Source organism: Peromyscus californicus, unplaced genomic scaffold, assembly GCF_007827085.1.
Source record: "Peromyscus californicus insignis strain IS unplaced genomic scaffold, ASM782708v3 Scaffold_4__1_contigs__length_199733344, whole genome shotgun sequence".
Classification (NCBI taxonomy): Eukaryota; Metazoa; Chordata; class Mammalia; order Rodentia; family Cricetidae; genus Peromyscus; species Peromyscus californicus.
The window spans coordinates 146,029,967-146,046,377 of NW_026294562.1; the positions used below are offsets into that span (position 1 = coordinate 146,029,967).

At 38.6% G+C, this 16,411-nt stretch overlaps 1 protein-coding gene across 7 annotated transcripts in view; it reads left to right on the forward strand.

The window, feature by feature from the left end:
- Nipa2 (NIPA magnesium transporter 2) overlaps positions 1 to 16,411 on the forward strand; it is a 58,495-nt gene that overhangs the window by 38,525 nt on the left and 3,559 nt on the right. For 4 of the 7 annotated variants that reach the window (XM_052762520.1, XM_052762514.1, XM_052762519.1 and 1 more), the window contains 3 exons: positions 9,914 to 10,151; positions 11,626 to 11,682; positions 14,688 to 14,778. In XM_052762520.1, the coding sequence (XP_052618480.1) occupies positions 10,013 to 10,151; positions 11,626 to 11,682; positions 14,688 to 14,778 (287 nt within the window). In that variant the 5' untranslated portion in view covers positions 9,914 to 10,012. Of the gene's footprint in view, positions 1 to 7,139; positions 7,312 to 9,192; positions 9,266 to 9,913; positions 10,152 to 11,625; positions 11,683 to 14,687; positions 14,779 to 16,411 lie in introns of all 7 variants that reach the window. The other 3 variants (XM_052762516.1, XM_052762515.1, XM_052762517.1) reach the window with 3 other exon arrangements.

The window sequence follows — 16,411 nt, forward strand, 5'->3', positions numbered from 1 at the left end:
AACACTTGTATAAAGTTCTATGATGACTGTAGGTAAAAGTAACTTGTGGTCTGGCAAAATAAATGTATTGCAGGTGTGTTTTCTGTCTTTTGGCTTTGTGTCTTGCCTACAGGGCACCCACGTGGTCTGACACAGAATGTTATTCTACTATGGTAGCCCACCTAACTTTGCTCACTTAGGATCAACCATAATAGTCTCTCCTTTCCCAGAAAACGGCATATCTACTCTTATGTCAGAGCTTGCATTTGTATTGCTGATTTGTTCTTTTTCCATCCCTTTCAAGTTTGCTCAGTGTTACCTCATCATGACCTCTTCCCTTAGCTCTTTAGCCCCCATAATGTACTTTTTTTTCACCACATCATTTACCACTTTGCAATGTCCTTTTATTTATTGTTTTACCCTGCCTCCTCCTGAGATGTAACTGTCAAGAAAATGAGTTTTGGTCAGTTTTTCCCTGTTCATAAATACATTATGTACTCAGAACATCTTTGTTTAAGTAAATGTGTTAGGCAAGCCAGTTCTTTTCTGAGAGTCACAGTGAAGGAGGTTAGGATCTACAAAAGTAATATTAATATAGGTTAGAAAAACCAGAATGGTACAGTCTGAAGACTAGGGAATTCATAGAACATGGTAATTGATTTGGCTTCTGGAGTTCAAGCAGCACCTGCTTATAGGAGCACTTTTTGATTGGGCCCTTTGCAGTGGAGGCAGAGTAAATAAACAGAAGTTGGAATAGGTTAGAGTGGCAGTACCCTGACCTTGGAAAGAACACAAGGTATGTGAAACATAGTTTTAGGAAATAAGATTTAAGAATTGGATGTGGAAAAAATGAAGGGTTTTAGTTATTGGGTTAGAAAATTAAGACTGGTAAATAGTGGGTAATCATTCTGAGGAGTTTTTTATTTTATTTTATTGCCCATGTTATCCATGTACTACACCCTAACTCCTAAATTTTTAAGCAGGAGAGTAAGATTGGCAAAGATGTTTTCTACCCCAGTTGACAGCATTGTATGGTTTAAATTGGATTAGGGCCAGGAGACATGGGGGTGCAGATCTGATTAAGCAGAGCTGATACAAGACCTGCCCTACAGGTGGAATACCTATTTTGTCCACTTTGGGTGCTAAGGGTGGTGACAGCATTGTCAGAGTAGTAGCAGGAATACATGGGGTAGAGAAGGTAACTACACTGGAACTCTGGTTTTAGCTGTCAACCTGTTGTGACTAGGAAACATCCATTGGGAAAAGGAGAGAACTAAGGATGAAACCTGGATTGAGCCCTGGGTCTGCTACCTGCTGGTGCATGACAAGTTATTTAATGTCTGCCTGTTTTCTCATTCCTGGTCTCTTCCACATATCTTCCCAAGCCCTTATGGAAAAGAAACAGGAAAAATTGCCAAGTTTAAAACTGTAGATATACTTGAGAGTTGGTGTAACTTTTAAATTTGTTAATTTTGGTGATGGAGTTTCTTGTTTGTCATTATGTAAAGTAAGTCTCGATGAGCCGGGCAGTATTGGTGCATGCCTTTAATCTCAGCACTTGGGAGGCAGGTGGGTCTCTGTGAGTTCGAGGCCAGCCTGGTCTACAGAGCATGTTCTAGGACAGGCTCCAAAGCTACAGAGAAACCCTGTCTTGAAAAACCAAAAAAGGCCGGGCAGTGGTGGCGCACGCCTTTAATCCCAGCACTTGGGAGGCAGAGCCAGGCGGATCTCTGTGAGTTCGAGGCCAGCCTGGGCTACCAAGTGAGTTCCAGGAGAGGCGCAAAGCTACACAGAGAAACCCTGTCTCGAAAAACCAAAAAAAAAAAAAAAAAAGAAAAACCAAAAAAGAAAAAGTCTCAATGTAGGCTTTTTAAAATATATATTAGAATATTACCATACCCACTTCCTATTCCTTAAAATACATTTTCTCTGTAGTATAAGTGAAAGCAGATCAAGTTTATTAGATTTTTCGAGATGTATTTTACTTTGCACATACTTGTATTTAATGGAAGTTTAAAAGTTTGTATTTAATGGAAGTTTTAAAATGTGTTTAAGAATTTAATCTAATCAGGCATGATGGTGCATGCCTTTAATCCCAGCACTTGGGAGGCAGAGGTAGAGTTTGAGATGAGTCTAGTCTATATAGCAAGTTTCAGGACAGTCACAGCTACATAGAGAGACTTTGTCTCAAAACAAAACAAGATTTGAATTTATTGGACTAGGTGTGGAGGTGTACTGCTTTAATCCCAGCACTGGGAGATGGAGGCAGGTAGATTTCTGTGAGTCTAAGGCCAGCCTGGCTTACAGATCTAGTTCTAGGCCAGCCAGGGCCATACATTGAAGCCCTGTGTCAACAAACAAAAATTGAATTTATTATTTTCATTTTCTACTGTGTGATCCTTGAAAATGGGAACCTTTGATTGAGGATTCCCTGGGCTTTTGAATTCCAGTGCATAATACATAGTACATAAATAACTGCTCAGTATATTTACTAAACAGTCTCATTGTACATGATAGTAACAGTTGGGGGCCATTCTGTCTGAGGCCTCCTGAGAAATAGACAGGGTAGGTTCCCCATCATCTTTTGCTTGGAAATCTAGTTGAAGTTAAATTTAGCAAGTTTGCTTTTTCCCTTTCTATCCAGGCTGCACACAGGCTAATGAGCCTTGCCTTACTCCCAGCCCTGAAATGTACCAAATATGCTCTGTGTAGGTGGGTACACATGTGGAAGCTTGAGGAAGGTGTTGGGTGTCCTGCTCTGTTAATTGCTATCTCACTCAACCTGTAGCTGTGCTGGCAACAAGCAAGCCCGAGCAATCCTATTTCTCTGGCTTCTCCCTCCTATTCCCAGGACTGGTGTTATAGGTACTGACAAGGACATACCCAGCTTTTTGAAACATGGGTGCTGGGGGTTGAACTTGGGTCCTCTTATTTGCTGAACCATCTTTCATACCCCCTATGTTTTCTTGTTCAGCTCTCTGTAAGCTGGGCCCTGTCGTATATATGTCTATGGCATGTGCTCTCAGCTGTGGTTGACCTTCAGTTACAGAGAGTAGGAACAGAGTACTTAATACCAGACCAGAGACTAGCAAAGCAACTCATTTCTTCTGGGATATCCACACATATGTCCTAATATTAAACTGTAAGGCCAAATGAGATCATTCATTTTCATAGTTTAGTGGCTGGTGGCTGCCTTAGAATCTGAAGACAAGCCTCCCACTCCTCTCCCAGCTGGTATATTTCCAGAAGTAAACAAACTGAAAAAGCAACATTAATTCTAGAAAGTCATTCACATCAAATTTGCTATCACAAATGAGTGCTTTTGTGCATAACCACCACAGATAACCAAAGTAATTGCCTTTAAGGAACTTAGTTTGAAGATGAAGAGTTTATCTTCTGGGGGTTGAAGGCTTGGCTCAGTGGTTAAGAGCACTTGTTGCTCTTGCAGAGGACCAGCACTCACAGCCATCTGCAGCTCCTGTCTCAGGAGACCTGACACCCTCTTCAAGGGCACCAGCAACACACATGCATGCATACATGTAGGCAAAACACTTAAACATAAAATAATTCTTTAAATAATTTTTTAAAGTTTGTCTTCAAAGACAGAACAGTAACTGAGAATTTTTTAAAACCACGTGTACATGATTGAGTCAACTTGCCCCCAAAGCCCTCTTGACTTTCTGTGTTTGGTTAGTATATAGGGAAAAAGAAAAAGAAAAGGGAAAATAGATTTTAAACAGTGTTATGAAACTTGTGAAGGAAATTCATATGAAAGGCATAATAAAAATAGGAGCAATTAACTTTTGTTGATCTTAGGATAAAATGTATGACTTTCTAGAATTAAGGTTGCCTTTTCAGTTTGTTTACTTCGGGAAATATACCAGTTGGGAGAGGAGTGGGAGGCTTGTCTTTAGATTCTAAGGCAGCCACCAACCACTAAACTATCAAAATGAATGATCTCATTTGGACTTAAAATGCATAAAATTAAAAAATGCATTATTTTAATCACCACTTTACCTTATTGGTTGCAGGGTTGACCCTGGCACTAGGCATATAAAGTAGTTTCTTAGTTTCCTGTACTCAAACCAGAGAAAGAGCACACTGCACACAACATGCAGGGCCTCATGGGTGTGATAGTCATAATAAAGAACTGTGGGAGGCAGGCTTTTTAATTAGAGAAGTACCTTGTAGTTCCTGAGGGAGATGTGACTGCTTGAGTTGATAATTTCTTAGACTGGCAGAGTAGTGAAGCCCACTACATGGCATAAACAAAACTGCCTGGCTACTGTGATAAAGATAGTTTAGCTTTGGGGATTGGAGGGGAGTTTGTGGTGAGACAATTCAAAATTCTCCATTATAACAGATGTCAAGGCAGCACATAATATTAGCGTTGTTTTCGTTTGTTTCATACCATGCTGGCTAGTTTTATGTCATCTTGGTACAAGCTAGAGTCACTTTGGAAGAGGGTGCCTCAAATGAGAAAATGCCCTTACTAGATTGGTCAGTGTGCCAGCTGCTAGCGAGTATTCTTGATCAGTGACTGATGTGGGAGTGCCTGACTCACTGTGGGCCATGCACCCTAGGGCTGGTGGTCATGTGAGAGAGCAGGCTGAGTAAGCTAGTTAGCAGCACTCCTCCAGGCCTCTAAGTCCTTGCTCACCTTGAGTTCCTGCCCTGACTTTGTTTGATGATGGACTATGATGTGGAACTGTAAGCGAAATGAACTGTTTCCTTCCCAAGATCCTTTTGGCTATAGTGTTTTATCACAGCATGAGAAACCCTAACTAAGAATTTATATATACATATCTTATATTTTGATCATTTCTTTCCCCTCCTTCCACTCCTTTTAGATCCTCCAACTTCATGTTTTCATTTTCTCTCTCCCTCTTTTAAAAACAACAAAAAACAAAATAAAAAGAAAATTAGTAAGAAAAAAACAATAAAAAGCACACAGAAAGCATGGCGTGACTTTGCATTGGCTGACTTCTGGAGTGTGGTTGATATACCCAGTGTCACTCCATAGGAGAAAACTGATTTCCCTTTCTTAATAGGTACCAGTTATAAATTGCTCTTGGCAGGGGAATAGAACTTGGTGTCTGCTTCCCCTTCTCAGTGCTGGGATTTTGTCTGGTTTGAACTTGAAGTCTGTGTGTGCTGTCACAGTCTCTCTGAGTTAGTGTTAGTATCAGCCTTGTTATGTCCAAAGATGCTATTTCCTTGGAGTTGTCCATCACGAATGCCTCTTAAAAATTTTTGTGCCTTCTCTCCTGAGCCTAGGTGCTAGCTAAGTGTAACAGCTGCGGGGGTGTTGGGGGCAGCTCTTCTGAGAGTAAGCAGTGAGTCACAAAAGAATGTCTTTTATTTTTGAGACAAGGTCTCATTATCCCAGGCTCATCTCACACTTGCAATGATATTGATCTTTTAAGTACACATTAATTTTATAGAATAATGGACTTAATTAGAACTTTTCTATGCAGAAATGTACTTTATTTTATACCCCTCATCCCCTCTCTTGTCTATCACCCTTCCCAGTGTTCTTGTCAAATAATCCCTTCTCCTTTCATGTCATGTTTTTATTATCACTAACTTTGTTAGTATATGCGTTAGTAGGCTTCTTTATTACCACATTTTCATCCAAGTACATTATACTTTACTCATATTCTTACTCTATTATCGTCTGTAGTCATTCCTCCCCTTGCCTTTTGATTCCTCCCTCTCCCAATAATTCTTCTGTCTTCATCACACACCCACAAATACAGATTCCACATATAAGAGAAAATATGACATATATCTCCAAGTAGTACTCTTTAAAAAATTTGTCGTGTGTGTGTGTGTGTGTGTGTGTAATCTATATTGCACATAAGAAAAATTAAATATTTGTTATTATGAGCCTGGTTTGTTTAGCTTAACAGTAATTTCCAGCTTCATCCATTTCCCTGCAAATGATGTGATTTTGTTCTCTATGTCTGAATAAAAGCCCATGTGTGTAGGACACATTTTCTCTGTTCAGCCATTTGATAGGCATTGGCTGTTGGTATGTTTTGACTTGTGAACAGTGCTGTAATAAACATATATGTAAAGATAATTTTGTGGCATTCTGGCAGTTTCTTCAGGGAAAGGCCCATAAATAGTGTAGTTAGATTTTATATATTCTTTTTAGCTTTTGGAAGTACTTTTATACAGATACAAACAGCTGTACTAGTTTACATTTCCATGAATATGTTTTCCTTATTGCCTGCACCCTCCCCCACATTTGTTGTTTTCTTGATGGCCATTCTGACTGGGTTCAGATGGAATCTCAGTACAGTTTTGATTGGTGTTTTCCTGATGGCTAAGGGTGTTAAACATTTTTTTTTGTCTATTGGTCACTTGTACTTAAAAGTGTGTGTGTGTGTGTGTGTGTGTGTGTGTGTGTGGTGTGTATTTGGGGTGTGTGAATGTATTCTTTGGTGCATATATGGAAATTAGAGGACAACCTCAGTTGTGAGTCTTCACTTTCCACCTTGTTATGAGACAGGAGTGTTTGATAGTTAGGTTTTTACTTACCTTTTTCCCAGACTCATATCCAGTGTTACTACTTCCTAGCTTACTTTGATATTTTTCAGTTCTCAAGCTTATAGGCTCTCACAGTTTGGTTCCATATTACAATGCTGATCGAGATGATGAAGCTATTTATTAGCTATTAATGGCCACTCCAGAATAGGCAGCTTTATTTTTTTTTAGGGTCAGTTAACATTCATTCTATTCATCTGTATTGATCTAAAAAACATGAAGCATACTTTGTAGCTGCCAGAAAGCTGTGGACTTCAAAGGCCAATAATTTGCCTAGGATCTTAGGTGACTTGCTCATAAACAAGTAAACCAAGTATGTAGACTGTGATAGGAACAGTGTCAGCAGAAGTCCTTTTAAAAAATTCTGATAGTGTATAGAGATGTCTGTCCGTCTTGTCCACAAGCCCTACTTCTTCCCTCCCTGCATGTGTTTCCGTCTCTGTAACTGGTGGTTACAGTCAGATAGAGCTCGAGGAAGTTACATTTAAACTTAAGGTGCCGAGTGTTGGGCATATGAAGAGAGCGGTACCTTAGGTTGTCTAGCTTATTTCTTTTCCTACGTGTACCTGTTGTAATTAGAGCCTGACAGTCTCCAACTGTTCATCTAGGAGCTGCAGAGGGACGACTAGAAATCCCTTGAAAGAGCCATCCTGGAAATGTTTTGTACTGATGCTGCTGTCTGATCTGTTTCTCCTTCACATGATGGACATTACCTTAGGCTATTGGGCAGCTTTGCTTCTGGGACTTGATAGTGATTTCTGCAACATTTCATCATTGAAGGTGTGTTTTAAAACCTTTCATGTGGCCAGGTGGTGGTGTCGCGTGCCCATAATCGCAGCACTCAGGAAGCAGAGGCAGGTGGATCTTTGTGAGTTCTAGGCCAGCCTGGTCTAAGTTTCTACATGTAAATCTTTGTTTTTCAGTAGTTAGATGAGAACTGGGTATGGTGGCTCACTCTTACCTTGTGATCCCAATATTTGAAATCCTAAGACAGGAGCTTTAATGCAAGTTTGAGGACAGCCTGGGCTACAGAATAAGAGCTTCAAAAATAACAAAAAATTAAAGTTTTGAAAAAATAGAATAAGTAAATAAAAATCATGTTGGTGGATTTTATTTGATTTTGTGCAGAACTGGGGATCAAATCTAGGGCTTTACCATTAAGCCATATCCTCAGCTCCCATACTGGAAATTTTATTTATTGTACAAAGTCTGTTGAAGTGTTTAATTTAGTTGTCTTAGGGGCATATAGGAGTAAACATGATTATGCCCACAAGTTGAGTCAGCTGTGATAGTTGTGTATGTTTCCTTGTGTTGTGATCAGTGGGCTCAGGTGAGATATGCTCTTCACAAGGTTTATTAGTCAGGATTCTCTAAAAGATCAGAACTGATAAAAAGAATATATGTACATAAAAAGGGGATTAAATTTTTTTTAGATTTGTTATCTTTTGTGGGGGTGAGTATTTTGCCTGTGTGTATGTGCACTGCATGTGCCTCTGTATCCATGGAAGTCAGAAGAGAGTATCTGATCTCCTAGAACTAGCGTTACTGGTAATTGAGCCACCATGAGTGCTTGGAACCGATCCTGGGTCCTCTGCAAGGGGACCTCTCAATTTAAGAGGGAGAGTGGCATGGAAGGGACTGGAGGGAAAAAGGAAGTTCAGAGAAGTGGTACAGTTATATTTTAGTTAAAAAAATATATTAAGAGAAAAAAACCCCAACACAGCTGGTTCTAATACCAGTGAAGGAATGCCAGCACCCAAATACTTGAACATGCCAAGAGTGAAGGCAAGCAGCAAAAATAACACTTTCCTTCTTCCATATTCTTTTATCTAGGCTGCACCTTATGATGTCACCCACACTTAGGGTGGGTCTTCCTGCTTCAAATGGTCTGATCAAGGACATAAATCTCTTACAGGAGAGCCTGGAAGCTTGCATTTACTTGATTCTAGATGCAGTAAAGTTGACAACCAATATTAGCTATCGCATGTGGTGATGGCAGGGTACAAAGAACAAGCAAAGTGTGTGGAACTTGAGGTCCATATGTAAAACTGGCAACCTGCCACATAATTTTCTCTCCAGAGCAGGCCTGGTAGCCAAGTCTCAAATCCGTGAAGATGAGAAGTATCTTATTGAAGTGTATAGGAGTCATAATGAACTGGTCTTTCCCTTTGTTTGGAGTGCTACTAACTCAGTGTGGTAATGTTCATTGTTGCTATAGTGCTGTCTCTCATGTCTGCCTCCCTATTGAAGACTAGAGGTTACCATTTTTGTTTTGTATGTATGTTTGCTTGGGTATGTCTGTTGCTGGGGAATCAAACCTAAAGCTTTGTGCATGTTAGGCATGTGCTTGGCCATTGGCTACATAGCCAAAAAAAGCTGTTACCATTTTATACAGCATACATCTAATAAATACTGTTTGAACAGAGACTTTATGGGGTCAAGTATGGTGGCATTGATCTGTAAACTTGTCCTCTGAGGCAAGAGTATTTTTACTTCAAGCCCAACCTGGGCTACATTAGTCTGGGATGCCAAAAGGTGGAAGAAAGTATGTTTTTCCCCCCTCTGCTTTGTAAACTTCAGTTTTTACATTAGTGAAGTTCATGAGTTGGCTCATTTGGAAAATAAATGTACCATCTATTGTAAACCTGTGCTTATTGTTAGAGCTGTGGAGTGAGCCTTCTGGTGCCATGGTCCTGATGTTCTCTAAAGACCAACAATATTACTTCGTATCTCAGTAGGTATCTTTGTTAAGATTGTCATTCTTAGATAACAAAATAGTGCGAAAACTGCCTCTTCTCAGACTGTCTCCAGATAGGCTAAATAGATTAGCATAAACCTACTGTATCCATACAGCTTCCTTCCCCTTGCCCCTCTAGAGTCTCCCTACGGTGTCTAAGCTGGCCTCGAACTCCAGTTCCTCCTGTGTCTGCCTCCTGAGTGCTAGGATTATAGGCATGTATTACCACACCTAGCCCCAGGGATATATGCATGAGAAAAATTTTAATTTCTCAATAAGGATGCTTGGGAAGTGGATAAGTATGTTGATAATCTAGATTTATGTATGGTTATATTTTTTTTTTTTTGTTCTTTTCCTAACAGCAAAATTATATTACGGAATATCAACTAAGGTTGGAAATAGTTAAAATAATTAAAACCTAGAGTTTATAAAATTAATCCAAACTTGACTTTGTATTACAGTCCAATCTCTTGCCATAAAAAGAAGAAACATAATTAGGTTAGTGCTAAGTTTAGATTAGTTTATGTGTTTCTAATCAATAACAGTAAATAAAGATTTTTCCTTTATGAGGATAGAAATGAAGTAAATATTTGAATTTTATGTGAGCTGTCTTAATCATTTTGTGATAATCTCACTTTATTTCAGATCATTTAGATTTGAAGACTAAATCACCCTGCCTCCAGTACAAGCAGTTTCTCTGTTCTGTGATCAATGTCACTCACAGGAACTTAAGTAACAAACGAAATGAGCCTGGGGCGTGGAAAATATGACTTTTACATTGGTCTGGGATTGGCTATGACCTCCAGCATTTTCATTGGAGGGAGTTTCATTTTGAAAAAAAAAGGCCTTCTGCGACTTGCCAGAAAAGGCTCCATGAGAGCAGGTAAGTTATGTCCTATAGGTATCAGAAGTACATAAATACTCACACACTCAGCTGCTTTGTGTATAGAAGCACTGTCTTCATGCTTTGTGAATATATTGGGACATTTGAACTGTTTGAGATTTCTGAGTGTTTATTAGATAATCAGATACCAGTTTTGTAATGAGAAAAATAAGTTGTCAAAAGTAATTAACTGTTCACTTCTATAGTTACTGTCAAAATAGGAATAGGACCAGTGCCAAATTAGAGTTTAAATTTCATTATGTCTGCACAGGAGGAAATAGGATATATGAATAGAACCAGGCTTTTGTTGAAGACTGGGATATTTTGTACATGATAGTAGAATTTCTGACTTCTGCCTTACATGATTTTCTTGATGATTTCAAATTGCATGAAGAAAAGAATGGCCCTGCCTGGCTTGAGTACTTGACTAATTGACCTGAATGATGTAGGTTGTTTCCCCTCAAATTGCTAATATGTTACAAGACCTTGGGGGATACTCAGTGTAAGTGAACTTCAGTTCAATCCATGGATATCCACTACAGTTCCCAGAATTATGAGATAGTAATGTTTACATTCCTTCTTGGCTGTGCTTCATTTTAGACCTTATTGGACCTCATGAGTAGACTAGACCATCATTGTCAGCCACAGGGACCACTTTTCTTCCTGTGCCATCTCAGATCTAATTTAGCAATGTTAAAACATAAAACAGAAGTCTCTTAGGACTTAATGGACAAAGGAAAAAACATTAGCATCTCAGCTTTTTTCTGTAGTCTTTCAACCTTGGTCTTAAGGCATCTCCTGTTCTTATTCCTAAAGTATAGACTTGTAAAATTCATTCACTTTGTTTTTTGTGAACAATGACTGAAGTACCAGTTGCTTTGATTTAGTTTGGTCAAGTGGAAAACCAAGGAAAAAGTAGATTGTCTCCTGGCAGTCTGGATTATGAGCAGTTCTCAGTCTTTGTATGACCGTAGTGCTCTCTCAAGTGGGGCTGCATCCATCTAACTAGTGTTCCTCTTTACAGACTAACTCCTTTGAAGTTGAGCGACTTCTGTAACCCCTTCCCTCCAGAAAGCATCTTATTCTAGTTCAAGCTCTTCTGGAACTTACTCTATAACACAGGCTGGCTACAAACTTGTAGTTGTCTTGCTTGAGACAGAATTCTAAGTGCTGGGATTGCAGGTGTGCACCACTATGCCCAGCTGTGTTACTTTTTGTTGGTTCATTTTCCTTATTTATTAAAGCTGCCGTTTAAACTACAAGGATTAGGTTTGTTCTTTAACTCAAGAGTATAGTACTAATGTAAACATTTTGAAGATTTCTCATGATCCTCATATCTTTTCTAAGGCAATCATGAAATGTCAAGAAATCTTATAATCAGACATTTTAAAATCTGTGATTACTTAATAGTTGTTACAGGTTTTACAAGAGAATGATAATCTTCCAAAGAAATGAAATATTTCTTCATTCACAGGTCAAGGTGGCCATGCATATCTTAAAGAATGGTTGTGGTGGGCTGGACTGCTGTCAAGTATGTATAGAGAACATTTCAAGTAAACATTATAGCTATATGTTAAAATATTATGTGTGTTGTTATAGCTCATATTAGTAAATTTTAAAACTTACATCTTTTATAAGTTAAATTCAAAATAGATTTAAGCCTGTAAAAAATAACTCAGTTAATTGCTTGTTTATTTTGAATAAGATCTTAAAAAAAACTAATCTGATTAAAACATTTTTGATATATCTTTGCCTTTAAAAACATTTCCAGGATAAGTAGGTTAAAAAGTGTGTGTTTGTTGGGGGTAGGGAGGAACAGAATACTTGCCTAATATGTAAAACACCCAAGATTTGATTCCCTAGTGCTGCAAAAAAGAAAAAAAAAAAAATTGGTAAATGGAAGTTAATAGGAACAAAAAAATCTGATCTTTAGTTCTTTTCCTTTATTAGCTCTCAGTCTAAATTAGAAAGGAGGTATCTATTTAGTACGACTGTTCATGTTTATTTTGGTGAAGAGGATGGAAAGATGGCTCAGTAGTTAAGAGCACTTGTTCTTGTAGGGGACCTGAGCTCGAGTTCCAACATCCATATGGTTGTTCACAGTCATCCATAACTCCAGTTCCATGGTATATAACACACTTTTCTGACCTCCATGGGTACCAAGCACACTCATAGTGCACATACATACATTCAGGTAAAACTCTCAGACACAAAATTAATCTTTTAAAAATGTGAAATAAATTGGCCTTAAGACACCTGAGACTTGAATATTCAACAGGTGCTTATCTGTTGATCATCTCTTGTGTGCCAGGCATTGTTCTTGGTGACTAAGACATACTAGTAAGAGGGGAACCCCCCCCAAAAAAAAACCCCTATTTACAAGCAGCTTACATTTTAAGTGAGGCAGACAGTAAGCAGGAATAGTAGGTTAAAAGAGGTTTGTGTGTGTGTGTGTGTGTGTGTGTGTGTGTGTGTGTGTGTGTGTGTGTATGTATGTGTGTGTGTGTATGTGTGTATGTGTGTATGGAAGGTGCAAAGCTAGAAGGGGGATATGAACTGGAGAGTAGATAGACCACAAAGCGAGGCAGACAGTAAGCAGGAATAGTAGGTTAAAAGAGGTTTGTGTGTGTGTGTGTGTGTGTGTGTGTGTGTGTATGTGTGTATGGAAGGTGCAAAGCTAGAAGGGGGATATGAACTGGAGAGTAGATAGACCACAAAGGACAAACCTTACTGAAAAGATAGTATTTGAGTAATAGACAATTGAGAGTGTGAGGGATCTGGCCATATGAGGAAAGGGCATTTGAAATGCAGGAAATAGTAACTACAGACTTTGCTGAGGACTATGACTACCTTGTGAATGTGAAAGCCTTCTCTATGATGCCCCCAGTTGTTCTTGACTCCTGGTATTCACACTTTGGGTAATCCTCTCTTACATGGAATTAGTGCTGGCCCAGTATGATCACAGAATCCAGGAAAGTCATGATGTATGACTTCCAAGACTACATCATAAATGGAATTGCAGCTTTTCTCTTTTTTCTTGGATTACTTGTTTTTAGGGAAGCTAGTTGCTATGTTGTGAAGACATGCAAACTATCTTTAGAGAGATCACTGAACAACAGCCAGTCCTATCAGTGTGCCACCTTGGAATATGGCTGTAACCTTCAGAGACTGCAAGCCTTGGTTTACACCTGACACAAGTTCTTAAAAGATCCTGACCATGTTGTAAAGTCTGGGCCAACCAGCCATGTCAGTAACTGTTACTTTTACACTGGCAAAATTAGTGATTTTTCTCTCTAGCACTAGAATATTAAAGCCTCAGGAAGCATTAAAGAAAGGTCAGTAGTAAGGGAGTGAGCAATAGAGGCAGTAGGAGATAGGTTCAGAGAAAGGAGGGCCTTCCTTAAGATATGTTGGGCGTCTTGGGTCACAGAAAGGATTTTTACTTTGTTAGGTGGAAAACCATTGGAGGTCCTGAGCAAAAGGTGTGATATCATTTCTCTGGTTGAGAACTGGTCTCAAAAAAGCAATTAAAATAAAACAATAACAACAAAAAAGTACTTCCCCACCACTACTAGCAAAAAGCAGCCAAACAGAAAGCAATATTAAAGCATATAGTAAAAGTGTACTGGATAAATGGATCAACATTTTCACTGAAAACAAGTTACAAAGTTGGAGGAAAATAAACCTTCAAAAGAACTGAAGAGCTAATGTGATAGTGAAGACTAGCCTTTGTTGCAGGAATGATAAAAGCTCTAGAGGTGGCACCCTAGAGCAGTGGTTCTCAGCCTTCCTAACGCTGTGACCCTTTAATACAGTTCCTCATGTTGTAGTGACCCCAACCATAAAATTATTGTCATTGCTACTTTATAACTGTAATTTTGCTACTGTTATGAATCTTGTGTAAATATTTGATATGTGACCCCAAAGGGGTCATAACCCACAGGTTGAGAACTGGTGCTCTAGAGGAAGTAGGTAAGAGATAGTGGACCTCTGAATTGGACTAACAAGGATTAGCCTTTGGTTGCCAGAAATGGGAACTATAGCATATTCTGGGCTGAACTCTGAAAGGCTCTGTCTTAGAGTGAGGTAGACTGTATACTAGCTCATCACTGGATAACTTCTTGCTTTGTCCTGAATTGCTAGTGCCTGTGCACCTGGCAGAAAGCAAAAATTCTCTGTTGAAAATAGATCCTTAGGCCCTTAATGTTTCTAAGGTTGGGTTTTTTAAAAGGATCCAGTAAAGACTTGTGAAATTTACATTTATATCAGTATCTGCTTCTTTTAATTATGTTACCCTAGTTTATAAATATCTTTATTACTTTTAAGCATAAATTATATTTTTTAAAATTAAAACTATAGATTTGTTTCTTGAGTTGGGTACCAGATATTGGCAAAATACAGCACTAATACATATATGAGAGAAGATAAGGAAGTTATTGAACAACATAGTTGAAATATGTAGGTATTGCATAAAATGCAGGCATATTCAGATAGACTACATTCTTGTCTGAGAGGTGTTTTTGTTCATCTCTTCAGTGGGAGCTGGTGAAGTGGCCAACTTCGCTGCATATGCCTTTGCTCCAGCCACACTGGTGACTCCACTAGGCGCTCTCAGCGTCCTTGTAAGGTAAGAATCTACATTTGACATGCAGAAATGGTATTTTAGTCTGTAAAATACTAAAGTGCTATAAACTGATTCTGTGTCAGTACACTTGAACAACCTTGAGAACTTTTTAATACTCTGTTGTAATGTTTTCTCAAAGTTACCACTTTGCATAGTTAGTGATTTGTGGGACAGAAATCACTTTATGCTTCAGCTTGTATTCAGGACCAGCATGTTAGTGATTTCCACTTTTGAAAATTCCAAGTTGCACTTGCCTAACATTTACCATTCAATATACACATACTGTGGTAAATAGGCTTCATTTACTATAGAACATCAAGTCTCGGGGGAGGTGGTATGCCTCTAAAGACTGGCCAAAGGTACTTGTTTTGTGAGGCTGACCTAAAGCTTGTCTTGTTTTGTTATTGTAGTGATTAATCCAAATAGCTAAGCCTGTTTGAAGTCTGGGTTTTTATAACTATTTTGGAAGTTGAGAACTTTTATCACCCTTGCTAATAAATTATATATAAAATAAGATTATTTTATGTTTTTATTATTAGCTTTCCTTGTATTATATATACTATGATCTTGTTTATTCTGTGCTTTCTTTTTAGGTTTGGGTAAAACTAAGTTATAAAAACTTGTAATTTATAGGCAAACTAATAATTAAATGTTCCCAGTCCATAGTTTCCTGACTCTGTATTTCCAGGTAACTTAGGATGATTATAGGCAAATCGTACACAATTAAATCAACACATAAGGGCTGGCAAGATGGCTCAGCAGGTAAAAGGCACTGGCTGCAAGTTTGATGATTAGTTTGATCCCCAGGACCCACATTATGCAAAAGAAAGGGCCTACTTGTGCAGTGTCTTCTCAGCTCCACACAAGAGACAGAGAGCGAGCCAGGGGCAGAGGGCATAAATAAATGTAATTTTAAAATGAAGGCAAACGTTAGTAGATTTAAGTTTGGTAAACTTGAAGCATTGGTTTAGAAATAGATTTTTTAATATATAAATTATAGCTCTATAGTGCATATTTTATGTGGTATCTTACAGTAAAAAGATGGTAAATACACAGTTTGAATGTATGTGAAGCAGGTGATTAATTTTATTCTAGGAGTTTTAGGACAAAGGTTCTGATGGTCCTAGACGAGATTCTGTGGCTCATACCAAAATGCCAGTCTGAGAGAGAAGCCGTAGAGATGGCAGGACAGGAACTGTAATTAGCTTACTATGCTGGAAAGACAAGGGGGCAGTATCTTTATTACTGTCTTCTGGGGTACTAACATGAGCTCCCAGTTGATACAGAGGGAGCCAGAGTATTCACAGTCAAGCATTCTCAATCAGTCTGGTCAGGCTAAGTGATTAGGAGGGTCCTTGTCACTGTAAGGGATTGCTTTTGCTTGGAGGCAGTTCAGATATAACCATGGTTATTGATCAGACTTGCTCCTTCAATCTAAAATGATTGCAGGATATACTTACTGAGCAAAGGAGACAAGTGCAAAATGGGGGCAGAGCCCACACTTTTACTACTAGTTGGATGCTCATAAATCCAGGTGAAGAGTCCAGAGCTTTCTAGCAGAGCAACCTTGAAGTCCTTGTTACAGTTTTCTGATTGAATGTACATTTTCTTTGTTGAAAAGCAAGAAGTATTTTTG